This window comes from Protopterus annectens, chromosome 3.part0 (genome assembly GCF_019279795.1).
Source record: "Protopterus annectens isolate FY-2018-M chromosome 3.part0, PAN1.0, whole genome shotgun sequence".
NCBI classification, from domain to species: domain Eukaryota; kingdom Metazoa; phylum Chordata; order Ceratodontiformes; family Protopteridae; genus Protopterus; species Protopterus annectens.
The window spans coordinates 1,917,911,597-1,917,927,166 of record NC_056731.1 but is presented as its reverse complement, the minus strand read 5'-3'; the positions used below and the strand labels follow the sequence as shown (position 1 = coordinate 1,917,927,166).

General features: G+C 40.3%; 1 protein-coding gene across 1 annotated transcript in view; it reads left to right on the top strand.

Moving 5' to 3' along the window:
• NBEAL2 (neurobeachin like 2) overlaps nucleotides 1-15,570 on the top strand; it is a 3,059,867-nt gene that overhangs the window by 2,249,036 nt on the left and 795,261 nt on the right. Inside the window, exon 31 of the mRNA XM_044066003.1 lies at nucleotides 4,273-4,578. Coding sequence (XP_043921938.1) covers nucleotides 4,273-4,578 — 306 coding nt within the window. The remainder of the gene's footprint in view (nucleotides 1-4,272; nucleotides 4,579-15,570) is intronic.

The window sequence follows — 15,570 nt, the reverse complement described above, 5'->3', positions numbered from 1 at the left end:
CAAAATTTCTCTTTCTCATCCATCGCACACCCAACTTGTGAAGCATATGCACTAACAACGTTCATCATTACACCATCAATTTCGAGCTTCATAAACATCACTCTGTCAGACACTCTCTTCACGTCTAAAACACTCTTGGCATATTGTTCCTTTAATATAACCCCTACCCCATTTCTCCTGCCATCCACACCATGATAGAACAATTTGAACCCGTTTCCTAAACATCTGGCCTTACTTCCCTTCCATCTGGTCTCTTGCACGCAAAATATATCAACCTTCCTTCTCTCCATCATATCACCTAGCTCTCTTCCTATACCAGTCATACTGCCAGCATTCAAAGTTCCTACCCTCACTGCTACACTCCTAACCTTCCTCCTCTCTTCCTGCCTTCGCAAAACCAAAATGAATACTTTCTCCCACAGAGATCCCTTCAGTAGTCTGAACAAATGTGCACAAGCACTCCAAAGACACCAAAATGAATCATTTCCACCCCAAAGATCCCCCCGGTAGTCTGTCCAGGTATGCAGAAGCACTCCAGTGACACCAAAATGAAACATTTCCCCCAATGGCCCCTTCAGTAGTCCACCCAAATAAGCACAACAACAAAATGTAACATTTTCCCCCAATAACCCCTTCAGTAGCCAGTCTAATTATGCACAGGCACCAAAATGAAACATTTCCCCCCACAACCCCTTCAGTAGCCTGTCCAAGTATGCACAAGCAGCAAAATGAAACATTTCCCCCAACAACCCCTTCAGTAGTCTGTCCAAGTAAGCTGAAGCACTGAAATGAAACATTTCCCCCATCAGCGCCTTCAGTAAGTATGCATAAGCACCAAAATGAACTAGTAACTAGCTCTTCTTACTTCAGAGACTTGTTTTTTTTCCCTTCCCTAGTCTCTCTCCCCAAGCTCCAAATGTACCCACAGTGAGTGGTTTCAGTTGGGAAAACACTACATCCCTCAGCTCAGTATGGGTGCAAAAGATACAGCTCAATACATTGTCTTTCTTTCACCATGGCACCACCCCCCTGTACCTACGCAGCTAATAGCAGGTGTTTGGGGGCAGTGCCAAAGCAAGATGACATAAAACACTTGTGGGAGGCACGTAAGAGCGTCTCGGCTGTCTGTTTACTACATACACATTGCTGTTTCATTTAAAGTGGAATTAAAAAAAAAAACAGGTATTCAACTAAATACTTTTTTTTATATCATAGGGTCACATAGGTTATATGTAATTATTTATTTATTTTACATTTGTTAACCGGGAAAGTCCAACTTGGAATGAGCCAATTACTAGGCTAACTGTCCTTCTGGGCCTTTTTAAACTTAGCAAATTTTCCTCAAGGCTGAGAATCAAACCATGTATCTTGTTTGTGTGAGATAAACACCTTAACCATTATACTAACAAAACCCTACAGAGAGAGCAAAAGAGAGAAGACCGTTGAGAGATATTGCACTGTGTTAGAAAGAAACATAACTGTGTATATAATTGTTTGTTTATAAATGTATGCATAACACAACACTTTCATAAACTGAGGTAAAGGTAGCTTTTTAAAGTGAAGTTAGTCCCTCAGCCTTTTCTTTATCCCTGCCACAAATTCCAGTTGGCAGGTGAGTAGACTGAGCTAAGAAGCTATGCTGCTGTTCTTTATAACGACTAATGTATTCATTTTAGTAGTAACTAACAACAGTAGTTTATAACTTGGATTACATTTTGTGTGCATTTTTGGATTATATTTTGTGTGCATTTATAAGGATTTCTATCACCCGTGCTGTAAGAGTCTAAGGATCAAGTAGATCTCTTCTTTCACTGTACTGCTAGAGTCCCATTTACCGTGCTGAGCCTTTTCCCCTCCATTATCCATAATCATTGTTGTAGTCCAAATTTTATGGTGTCTTGATCAAACATGTTGTCATTTTGTTGTACAGAACCTCTTATGTTCTCCCCCACCAGCAACACCTACTTGATATTTGCACTCCATCACCAGATATGGGTCATTGCAGTTGGTCACGCTGCATATGCACCACTGGGCCAGCACACAAGTAGATTCTAAAAAGTCATAAATCCAGGTTTATAGATTATTGGTGTAGGACTATACAACATGCTCAAACAGGGAAAGTGATGCATTCATGATGTACTGATTGTTGTGGAGTTTTCATGCATCTCCTTTTAGAAATATTTAATTTTACTTACCTCCGCACTAGAGAGTGTGTTGACATTACAGAACTATGTTTACAGTTCTCCAAGCATCCTTCCTGTAACTTCTGCTTGTGCCTGTTGCTGATAGCCTTCCTTGATCCTCAGCTATTCTTTTTTGGAGAGAATTTCATAATTAAAAATTGACTGCCATTTGCTTGAATCATTTCTCCCCTTCTTTGGTCCATTTGACAACTTGAACCCATGATCAAGCATGGGACACTGGCAGCACAATTGGGCACTCTATGGGTACCAAGATGTCAGCACACAGGTGAATGTTAAAGTCTGAAATCCAGATGTGTCATTATACTTGGGTTGTTCATGTACGATTACAACACGTGCTGCACTTGGTAAGGCATTTATATAGGTGACATTTCTTGACTACAGATGGATTAGCTCTGTCAGGAGTACAAAGAGAAATTTGATTGTATGCAAAACCCCTAGGATATTATTCCCTTCCCAGATGACTGCCCTTTATTCTGTGGTATGTATCCTAAATCTATAATTGAATATGCAGCACACACAGTGAAATGTTCATACTAGAACACATTAATTGGACAGATAGTACTATAAAACATACATTACTGTGGAAACAATTATTTTCTATGCTGGCTTGGTTGTTTCCTTTTTATTTCATTTATGTATCTGAAGATCAGAAGCTTTTAAGAAGCATTTGAGAGGGTTAGAATGCTGACACTTAAAAAGTTAATTTTTGCACCTTGGCCTACTTGATGTTTGCTTCCCCCATTGTTTCACATTGATCCTGCTTAAGCAGCTGTTGGTACCAACGCAAAATGAATAAGTGGATTCGTAGTTTAGAATGGAGCGAGGAGAACACTGAATTTGACCAGTGAGAGCCTTCAGGCTGATTGGCTAAGGCCAGTATTTTAGTGCCATTTACATAACAATATCAAAGTAACAAGAGTAGTAACTAGGTCATAATTCTGGCTATTTAAGCAAACTTGCATTATTAGCAAGAACTGGGGTTATATTTGGGTCACTTCCCTGTGATTTGCTGGCAACTGCATCTATTATGAAACAATGTATACATTGTGTGTTTCTTGTTTTTGTGTAATTTTCATCATTTTAGAATGTAAACAAACAGTTAAACGATTTTGAAGATCACTTCCAAACCTTACTTTTATAATATCTCTTTCCTTTTGATGGATTGCACCATGATATAATATATCTAGGCTATCAGTGTATTATTTAAGAGAACCTAGAGTAACCTCTGTTGAGAATATTTATGTATTTTTATGCCCCGCCAAACACACACGGGCATGTTTTAGTCATCAAGCAGTTTAACAGAAGTCTTGATCCTTTAGTTTTATGCTATCAATTGTGTAAAGACATCAGTTTTACTGCCCCTTAGAATATTGCTCTGTGTCTTTCTGCATTCCCATGCCACAGGTACCTTTCCAAAGAGTGGTATAGGTAGATGTAGTGTATTGCATATTATAATAGTGTACATGTAAATAATTTAAGAGCAGATGAAGATTTTTCAGTCTAGGAGAGAAAGAACAGATAACCATATTCAGTGGTGGTTTTTAAAACAATTAGTAGAAAAATGGCAGAAGTATTAATGTATTATGTTACCTACATCAAGCCATGCAAACTGAGTCTTAACAAGGATACTGTTAAATAAGATTCTCAAGATTCCATGCCGTCTGGAACACAGTCCTTTTGCTGTGGGTGAACATGGTCATTGTGGAAGGTAGACTAATTTTTCTCTTCAGATTTTGAGGCTGTGATTGTTTATCTTCCGGTCACTGTTAAGTAGATTTTTATTCTAATTTTCTTCTGTGTAAGTCTGTATGCAAATCACATTGCACATGTCTTAGTAGAACCTGTACTGATTATTCAAACAGTGTATTACAAAAAACAAGAGCCACTCACTTTAAGGGTACCTTTTAAGATATCTTGTCTTAATGTGGTTTTGCACAAGAAGGGTGCAAAGCATATAACTGTATTGCAGTACTTGGGTGGTATATGTTTACGTACTGTTTAACTTGTATTGAAGAGCGTTTATATTTTGATTAAAGGTAATGATTTGGTTCTTAATATCTCTTTCTAGGTATTTTCGTTGGCTTATGTGAAGTTACATAGTGTTCTACAGACAATTTCCGAGCTCAAGAAAGAAGAAGCCTGCTTTTTGCTTGGTAAGCTGGAAGCTCCTCTAATAAGGTCCATGAACTCCAAGACTGAAACCTTCACATGCTTAATACCAATCATGCGCACATTGATGGACATGTGCTATGATTTGCTTCAGCTGCATTATCATCTGCCATCACTTCCACCTACCAATGGCAGCCAAACTTTCCTTGAAGACTTTGAGCAGTTTTGCACTACTTCTGAATGGAGGACATTCATTGAGAAGCAGGTAGGATGAGGTGCTTATGTATTAGTATATTATTTCTGAACACTCTTTGTCACTTAGATGAGTGTACAGTCAACTCTGCTTACAGTGGAATGCCTTTGAGAAGTTAAAATGTTGATATGCATTGACCTAAGTATTCAGAACATTGTGGACTGTTTATTTGATTGTTTTGGTTTAACTGACTGAGGAGATGAATTTATATGTATGAACCGGAAATGCTGTTTCTGCAAGGCAGTTTAGCAAAAAAAAAAAAAAGACTGGAAGCTTTGGTTCCAGAAATTTGAATTGTTCATCACTGTGAGAAAAATAGCTGAGATTCCTAAAAGGGTACAATGTGTGTGTTGCTAAAGAATCTGTATAGGTGTTTATTACTTTTACTTTTCTTGAATAGGAAAAAGGCAACATAGTTGCAATTAAAAATAAGACCAGGAATTATTTCAGTCTTTGAACTATTTGTTCTTTTCACTAGCTTAATGTTCTGTGAAAATGTTAGAAGAGTATGTTACTCAGCTAAAGAAAAGAATCAGAAGTACTGAACTTGATGAACTGCATGATTTATTAGTAACAGATTAAGTGGTTTGGTTTACAAGAAGGCATGTAACAAGTAGGCTGTTAAGAGAAACAGACCCAACCTTATCAAAAGCTATGGCACATGACTGAAGCAATTAACTGAGCTAATGGAAGTATATTGGGTAGAATACGAGTCAAATAAATAAGTAAAAAAATGGAATAAAATGACAGTGTATTTTAACAGTTACAGGAAAGAGAGAGCAATATGGTGCAGAGGAGGCAAAGTGCAGTTAAAAATTAAACTGCACTTACTAGTTATGGCTATAAACACAGGACAAGGCACTGCCTTGCTTTTTAATCAGGTTTGTAGAAACTGTGCTGGTCACAGCCTTTTTGAAGAGATGCAGAAAAGGAAAAAACAAATGCAGAAAAGGAAAAAAAGACAAGTATGATCAGAAGAACTTGCTTGTTGTTGAGCAGAAATAGGAAAATGAGTAATTAAGTGAAAATAACTGATGCTTTGAACTCTGAATATTCATAAGCAGCTGAAGAAAAGAGTAAGCTAGATTACTGATAAAAAAATTGAGATTCAGTAAGCAAAATGTTGAATTCAAACTAGAAACAGGTGCATAGTCCAGTATTTTGTCTGAAGATATTGATGCATCAGCCTTAAAAGAAAGTTGTATGTACATTGTTAACATGTTCAGGGCACCAAGTATATCCTTTGGGTTTAAATGCTCATTTCCTGAAGTGTATAAAAAGTAGAAGCGTAAAAGTCTATTTCTTATAATACTTTATTTTACCATTTCCAAATGGCCCAAAATGTTGTTTCATACTATGAAAGCAAAGAGTGTATGTTTCCAGATTCAGGAACTGTTGCAGAGACACTGATATATTGCACAGAGCCATATCAGCGATATCCTTCATGACTGTGTTGGTTTGTTTACAGGCATGAGATGTTTTGCAGGTCACCTGTAGTGGAGCAAACTTCAGTGCTACTATTCCAAACTTGTTAGGGGTTGAGAGTCCCTGCCCTGGACTAACTGAAGAAATCCAAAAAAGGATAAGCCATGAATGGCATAAACATAATCCCATGTAAGAGATAAAAATACAAAGTTCAAAAAATAGTCAGTAGAAACTGTAGTAGTTTCTAAGTGAAACACCAAGTGATCACCAGTGTTTCTGTCAAGAGCATATTGCAACTTAGAAGTCTTAACCATAAACTTTTTTTCACTAACTTAGGACTGACTGTATACATTTCTGGACCATGTTTTTATGGGGCTAAAAACATTCTGTGGAAAGAGTTTCCATTCAAGTGTCCATTTGTTTGCAATACTTTATTGCTGCTATTGGGACTTTTATTTCATGATGTTCTGGTGTAGGTCACATACAGTCAACAAAAACAATTCAGATTTAACAAAGTTCTCAGTAATTTTGGTTTTATGGCTACAGTCAGCTCTGTATATATATATTTCCTTTGTAACATTTAAAACAAAGAAGGTCTGATGAAGCTCACACACTATGAGTGAAAATGCTCCCCAAAGAATCTGCTGGTTTTATCTGTGTTAGTCTCAAGCAGATTAGATTTCCAGAGTCAGAAGGGTGTTAAACACCTTGGCTACTACTCAAAAAGATCTCCGCCATCAGCCCATTAAAAGTGGGCGATTTGGAGTCACTCACTCTTATTTTCTGATTAATAGACCCCATTCATACAGGCTATTAGCACAAAAGGATTCATATGTTTAGTAACCAGGACTCTGGGGATGATTTGTAGGAATTGCATCCAACCCTGGAAGTTGCCACAAAAAAGGTCTGGTACCTTCCCACATGTCTGCAACCCCCAGGGACTTAGAAGTTCCTGATCCTGTAAAAGCGGGCTCATCTGGTTATTTTGCTGTCTTCCAGTTCCTAAAAGGTATTTAGCAACCTCTGTATTGCTGTGTTTAAACATTGTAGAATATATGAAATAAATATACTTCAAATGTTCATGACTTCATAATAAATAAAAATGAATTAATTTTGTATAACAAAGGGCAAGGGTAAAAGCGGCCTTAGGTCAACTGGTGCCCTAGGCAGAAGGGCTCCACGGCGCCCCCCACCACACTACCCAGTGCCCCCATCTTGGTCTACCTACACCAAATAAATACTGGAAAAGTGCCCCTGCTGGAGCGGCGCCCTAGGCGGCCACCTAGTTGGCCTATGCCTAAGGCCGGCTATGGGTAAACCATGGGAAAAGAAATCAGCTTACAAAGGGCTACATCTGAGAAACTCTGGTATGCAAAACAGGTGTTAATACCATCCAGTCCCTGAGCTTAACCACAGGGATAAATCCGATTGGCTTCCTTATAATCTTACCTTAATGAATGCAACTTGTACTCTTACGTCCCCTTGTTGAAGCTCTTAAAGAAAAACATCTGTTGTTGTCTTTTAATTACTGATCTGATGAAGCGTGTTAAATGACAAAAGAGTTCATCCTAATAAACATGAGTCAAGGAAACCTTTTATTGGCTGATCATTTAATTAGAAACTACTGCAGTTTTTTTGGACTTTTTACATTTATCTCTTACCTCTTACAACGGATTACGTTTATGTCGATCATGGCTTATCCTGTTTTGATTTTCTTTTGTTTACAGGCATAGGAGGTTTTAAGGAAGAATAGCACATAGAAATGAATTTAGATGGTATACCAGTGACTCATAGGTTCGTAGGTTCATACTAGGCTATCTGCCCTAGGGCATTTATAAGCCTAGCCAGAGTGTGTTTGGCTTTTGCCACCCATTTTAAATGAATTTTGCTATGCCCTTTTTCGAGGTTAGTATACTGTGCCTCTGTCTAACAGTGACACAGAAGTGATACCCGGGGTAAACCTACAATCTCCCATCCACTCATCAAGATTCCTCTTGAAGAGAGTCAATGAGGGACTCTGCCTAACCTGGACTGGGATTTTATTCCAGAGTGAAGGGAGCCTCTGGGTTATGAGTCTGTCCCTCCAGCATGACCTATTTATTTCAGTGCTGAGGTTCAAGTCTCTCGAGCGCGTAGCTTGATGGGATTTGGATTTTCTGAGGTGCAGCATGTCCATTAATTCCGGGTTGGACATGGCTTTATACGTCAGGCACAGATCGCCTCTGAGCAGGCAGTATGCCAGTGAGTAGAGCTGGAGTTTCTTTAACCGGGCAGCATATGGCATCTGTTTGAGCCCTTTGATCCTCTTGGTGAGGTACTTTTGGGGTCTTTCCAGTTGCTGCAGGTGTCTTGTAAGGTACATCCCAAAAGGGGCATTGTACTCAATTATGGGCCTGATGAGGGATGAGTAAAGAGGCACGATGACCTCCCCTGATCTAGATGTGAATCCCTTCATGATTAGGTGGGCTATATAAAATGTTTTTCTAACCACTTTGGCCATGTGGTTTTCAAATGAGAGATTGCTCATCAACTTGGGTCCCCAGGTCCCTAATTACTTCTTCTGTACTTAATGGATTACCACCTATGTGGTAATTTGTGGGCACTTTGTTTTTACCAAAGGGGATGACTGTACACTTTTTGGCGTTTAGCTTGAGGCCATGGCTCTGGCACCAGTTGTCTGCTTCTATGAGGCCCTTTTGTAGGATGCTTGTGTCGGCTGGAGAGTCGATCATGGCGCCTAGTTTGCAGTCATCTGCGAACTTGGTCAGCCACAGTCCTTCTGTGTTGGCCTGTACCTCTGAGAAATATATACCGAACAAGAGAGGTACCAGGACTGAGCCTTGTGAGATGCCGCTTGTAACTGGTTTGGAGTCTGACATGGCTCCAGCAATTCTAACCATGTGGGTTCTGTCCTTGAGCCAGTTTGCAACCCATCTAGTGACATAAGGGTTTATATTTGATTTGAGTGGGGTATTGTATCGAAGGCTTTTGAGAGGTCCAGGTAGGCTGTGTGGACCACCTTCCCCCCGTCAATGGCCTTGGTGACTGTTTCAAAGAAATCAACCAGGTTTAAGAGGCAGGATCTGCCCTTAACAAAGCCAAACTGGGTAGGATCCAGTGTCTGTAGGTCCCCAATATCTTTATTTATGAGGTCCATGATGATCCTTTCCATAGCTTTGCAGACCAAGCTAGTCAGGCTTATGGGACGATAGTTTCCAGGATCCGTTGAGGCACCACCTTTGTGGATAGGGACCACTGTTGCTGTACGCCACTCTTTGAGTACATATCTTGTAGTAAGGCTGAGATTGAACAGTAGTTTTATGTTTGGATTTAGCTCTTCTTGGAGTTCATGTAGGATGCAGCCCGGGACACCGTCTGGTCCCATTGATGCTGTGTTTTTTGCTTTGGAGAGGGCGGCTCTTACCTGAGCATCTGAGATGTCAGGGGGGCAGCACTCTGCTGGGATAAATATTTGCCCTTTTGGTGGGGAGGGGGGGGGGTTTGCGCTGAACCTGTCAGCTAGGATGTTGGCAATGACTGTGGGTTCGGTGTATTTTTTTCATTTTGGACTAATTCTGAGCATATCTGGGAATTCCCACCCAGGTTCCTAACATAACTAAAGAAAGCCATGTGATTATCCTTAGTGTCCTGTGCAATTTATCTCTCGAAGCTGGCCTTAGACGATTTTATGAGTGCCCGTAGTTTTTTGCTAATACTGATCAGAGATGCCTTCCCTTTTTGGGATTTTGCTTTATCATGTAGTAGCTTCCTCCTTCTATTGTATAGTTTGTTTATGACTGGGGTCCACCAGACAGGACGCCTGCCTTTGGAGGATTGGGTCTTGGTTTTATTTGGGATTGCATGATCCATGCATTCCTGAAGGTGTTCATAGAATGCGTTTATAAAGGATTCTGCGGTCTGGGCCGTATTTTCCACAGGGCCGGGGGCTTTGAAGGATTCCACCTCGGTTTTGAGGAGTGTGAAATTTGCTTTAGAGAAGTTTTTCAATGTGGTTTTCTGGGCAGGGGGTGGGGTCAGGATGTGAATATCCAGTGAGATTAGTTTATGGTCTTATCTTACCAGTGAGGGATACACTTCTGGTCTGGAGTATAGAGCCCCCATGTTGGTGATAATCAGGTCCAGTATGTTTTCCCCTCTTGTGGGAGTGGTAACAAGTTGTTCCATAGCATTTGAGTTTATAAATTCTAGGAACCTTTGGGCTAGGGTGTTGGAGCTAGAGTAATGCTCCCAGTCTATGTTTGGGTAGTTGAAGTCGCCCAATATAATGGTGTTTGGAGAGACCTTCATATTTTCCAGTGTTCTCAGGAAGGCCGAGTGGGGTTCCTGGGTTTGGGTGGGTGGTCTGTAGCAGGCTATAAACTGGAAGGCAGTTTTACCCACTGTTAGTTGCACATGGATAGTCTCTGATGCTTCGTGCTGTGCCACCAACCTGGAGGTGTGGGTATCTTTGATGAATATTGATACTCCCCCTCCTTTTGTGGTTCGGTCCAAGTTTTGAGGCCGAAAAGCATGGTATGAGGTATAACCTGGTAGTGCCGGGGTGCTCTCGGGAGCCTTGAACCAGGTTTCTGTTACTGCACAGATATCGATGTTCTCCATGCTAAGAAGAGTTTTGAGTGCATGCATCTTGAGGTTTAGACTTCTGGCGTTGAGTAGCATTACTCTTAGTTTCTTATCCCTTGTGATACCTATGGAGGTGGGTTTGTCTTTTGAGCCTTGCCTAAAAAAGGCACTATGGGGGTGGCAAGAGCCTTTGCCAATATCCGAAAGCCCAGGGGTGACAGGTGCAAGCCGTCCCTAGCGAAGCATCGTGGCTTGTCGAGCATGTCATCCCAGGCTGACAGGCATTGGATCCCCTTTGAATGACAGCAATACTTAAGCCAGTTGTTGAAATTGATCATCTTGTCTTCATATTGTGGCATCATTCTTGGTTAGGGTAAGATGCTACTCAAGGTCAGGGTCATACCGGCCTGGGCTACATGCTCAGAGAGCTCCTCTGTCTCTTTTCATGTAGTCCAGGGAGGTACGTCTCAGGTCATTCACACCAGCATGGACAATGACTGAGTCATATTTGTACTTGCTTTGGAGTGACTTGAGTGCTTGTGTTATGTGGCAGATCCTAGCGCCCGACAGGCAGCTCACCGTGACCTTCTCCTTGTTCAGCCTGGTGAGCGGGACGTCAGTGTGCCTGACGATAGAGTCACCTATTACAAGTGTATCAGGTGTGTTGTTTAGCCTTAAGGGCTGTGACTGTTCGGCACACTGGCTTTGTGAGCTATGTGTTGCACGTGTTTTGTTTTGGGGTAGCGGTTGCTTGGGTGTCTGCTTTGGAGGTCTCTGCTGCTTAGGAAGATTTTTATTTAGAGCCTCCAAGTATGTTTTTGTGTGTTTATGTGTTTGGTTTGCTGTTGTGGTAGGTCTATGTGAGACTGGAACTGTAGTGAGTGTGGTTTCCTTCTCCTCCTTACTGGTTACGCCAGTTCTGAGTTGAGAGAGCTTAGCCTCCAGTTTGGCTATATGGTTGCATCTCTCACATGTGTTGGAATTTGTTGGAAGGAGGAGAGGGTTGTCTGTGTACATGAGGCAGTTGTAACATTGCCTCAAGATTCCCAGATTCACCAGCTGGACCAGAGAGGAGATTGACAACTGACCTTTGGACATGCAAGAATAGTATTGGGAATTCCTTTATAATTGAAGAAAAGGGCCAATGGGGGGAACAAAGTACTCAGGGGGAGTTTGTGAGGGTGTAGTGCTTTTAATTTTTTAGTGCTGACTTAATTGCTTTAGTGAGCAAGTGCCGGGCTTTGGAGTAGGAATAGGGTGTTTATTATGAGAACTAGATCAGTTCTAAGGGAAAAAGTGAAGAGCAGACTTTGTGGAGCCGAGAATGGTTTAAACCCAATTAAACGGAGCTGCCCGATGCTAAAATCGCACAAAGCCGTGCCAAAGCGGGTTTTATACAGGGGGACTTGAAAGAGCTAGAAATTGGCCCAAAACGGCCAATAGACTACCAGATTCTTGTGCTGGGGACACTCCTCCAGGGATCGATAGGCTGCTCTAAGCTCCCCAGTGCCACTGGTGAACAAAGAAGCCTCCCTTTATCCAAGAAAAGAAATGGGCAACACAGGAACTTTCCAAAAGTCCATAATACAGCAAAGCCTGTATTTGGACTACTCTAGGTCAGGAAAGACGGGAAACAAGGATCATTTTTTTTGTTTTTTTTTCTTTTTTGCAACAAACAGCAGGAAAATACAATAAATATGTAACACAGGCTAGCGCACTTGAGTGTGTAGCCTCAACAGGTAAATGCAGCAAACAGGACAAACTTTAAAAGTGCAGGTGCAAAAACAACTTTAAACAGTTTAAAACAGTTGAAGAAGCAGAAATACTTGCAGTTTAGCTAGATTGGACAGTCGCCCAGGTAGTAGCAGGACAAAAAACACTTTCATCAGGTTAGCAGTCGCTCTTTTAGCCTCTCTGCTGCTAGCACCACTCTGCAGGACCACGAGGAGCTTGGCTGAGTAGTAACAAGCGCAAAAACCGCGCCAAAGCGGGTTTTATACAGGGGAACTTGAAAGAGCTAGAAATTGGCCCAAAACGGCCAATAGACTACCAGATTCTTGTGCTGGGAACACTCCTCCAGGGATAGATAGACTGCTCTAAGCTCTCCACTGCCACTGGTGAACAAAGAAGCCTCCCTTTATCCAAGAAAGGAAATGGGCAACACAGGAACTTTCCAAAAGTCCAGAATACAGCAAAGCCTGTATTTGGACTACACTAGGTCAGGAAAGACGGGAAACAATGATACTTTTTTTGTTTTTTTTCTTAGAAAATGTACCAGTTTTTTCTTAGAAAATGTACCGGTTAGGAGTAGAGCTGAACAGTAATGGAGCTAATAGAATAAGGGAACTGTATGCTTACATTGTAAAACTGCACAATATTCACATTTTGATTGATCCACAAGGATAGAATGAAGTGATTTAAAAGATAACATTGCATTGCCCACTACCTATAGTGAAGAATTCGCATCAAGAATGCTAACTGTTAAGTTCCTTTCAGCAGCAGATGCAAACCAGGGATTTTGTCAGCTAAAAATAAGTGAAGGTAGTTCCCAGTTGTGTACCTTTAGTATGCTTTTAGGGAGGAAAAAAACTTCTAAGGCTCCCCATTATTATTTCTTCAACAGACAGTATTTCATGTAGCTATTGCATGGTAAGTAAATGCTTGTAAAGTGCTGCAAGGGTAACTGATGATTTAATAATTTAGAGTCTCATGCAATAAATGCATGACAAGTGATTGATACACTCGCTGAACAGATTAAGAGAGCATCATTTTAAGCTAAATAAGAGCAAATACAAGGATCAGATTTTAATATCAGACAGACTGAAGCATGATGCAAAAAAAAAAAAAAGATCACATCAGTTGTGCACATGCAGAAACAAGTACTACATATATTTCTAGGAATTGTACCTAATGTTCCTGAGATAATTGTGGTTGTAAGAAAGCTGTTACAAGCCAGCACCTGAGAGTGGAGTTTGAACAAGAAAATAATTTTGAAATGCTTAGTAAATTAATAGATGCATCCAATTTAAAATATTACAGTGTATGTAAGATGATTTTGTTGCTGGTAGATTCAATTTAGAATTCTGTATGAGTTGTAACCTTAAAAGTGAAATAATCCACTTGCATATGGGTTAAGAATATTTACAGATGCACAAAGGAGACATGCACAGTTAGAAAAGGAATTGTTAGCAGTGGTTTATGAATGTGATGTTTTTAGTAAAGAAGTTCAGATTGAAAAAGAAAGAACTCTTTTAAAGCATAGTCAGGAAGTCTGTACAGTGTACCTCAGTGATTGCAGTAGATGTTACTTAACCTAAGTTGTTGTGTCTTTCGGCTTTTCCCGGTTAGGGGTCACCACAGCGAACTCCGGTCCGCTAATGATTGACAGTACATTTTTACATGCCGAGTTGCCAGCCCTGACGCACAACCTTCAACGAAGGTCCGCCCATTCACGCATGTCTCCACACAGAAGACGCTCTAGCTGAGAATCAAACAGGACAACTCTTACTGTGAGGTGACAACGCTACCGCAACACCACCACAATACCACTGCAATACCAACTTTGGAAGACTTTTACAGCCTACCAAAGACCACAGCATTATTAGAAATTAAAATTAAAGAACTAAGAATTTATCCAGAGCCATTTATCAACAACCCTTGGGGAAAAGTCTTATTGATTGACACTATACAATAATTGATCAGACACTCTGACAATGGATTGGACATACTTATAAAGTAACTGTATACATTAAGATATGTTATAATGTCAAACCTAAGTATGTTCTGGAAATAAAGACTGGCCATGGAACTCAAGTAGAAGATATACTAAGAAGTGTGGTTTTAGCTGAGAAGCATGAAGAATTGCTAGAAGAACTAGGGATTATCTGGGTAATTCCTCATTTGTTAGTGACAAATGAAAAAAGTAAAAGATTTCTAGATATGTACGTGTACATACTTAGACATGAGTATACTGAAAGAAGTTACAGTGAGAGACTGCCTAAACAATAATCATCATCAGTAAGGAAAGGATTTGTTTTCTTTTAAGGAAGAAGTAAGGTGTGTCTGTTGGTTATTGTCCTGAACTGACAATGTAATAGTTGCCAATAAACCAAAAAAAGAAACATTTGAGAGGATACCAAACTCACATGTTGGGAATAGTGTGTAAACAAAGAGCAAGGGGTACAGTGTATTGGCAAAGAGTGTATATTGATATTGAAAGAGTAGACTAAAGACATGCTTCCATAGTCAGTACCTGGTCATCTTTGATGCAGATTGGTCACAGAAGGAAGCCATGTGCTGTATGTGTGTCTAATGATATATAACAAGTAGATAAGAATGTTGCCATACACCATTCACAGAGATGCTGCCATGCTCTGTACCATCCTGTTCATGGAGCAAAGTGGGCACATATATATTTTACTTTAAGGAATCTGTGTATTATGTATGTGCATGCTATTATTCCATGTTTCCAGAAGTAATTAAACTGCAAGATTTACAAGGCTCAAGTGTGATTAGTGCATTAGAATCTATATTTTCAAGACTGGGAATTACTGATATGTAATGTGAACCATTGCCATATGACAACAGCAGAGGAATTCTGAAGTTTTCTGCACGAGTGATAATTCATATATATAACATCCATTTAAATGGATAAGTGGAAAGAACTAACCAGTGAAAAATCTCATGGGAAAGCGCAATCCTAAAAGTTGAAGGGTTCCCAGTTTGCAATTTTAGAATGTTGAAATGCTATATTGCATAGGCTCAGTCTCTCGCCAGCTCTGTCATTGGTAGAGGGCTAAAAATCAGTTCCCTGTTTCATCTGTTTTACTGATGCCTGAAAATCAATATAGGAAACAGAAAATGCTGGGGGAAATCAGCAGTGAGATGAATACTATTATGTAAGAAACTCCAGTAAGCTCTTCTAGCTGTGTCTCCAAAACAAAGTCGTAGGATGGCAAGAAATGGCTCAAAAGCTAGGTCAAATGTCCAAAGAAG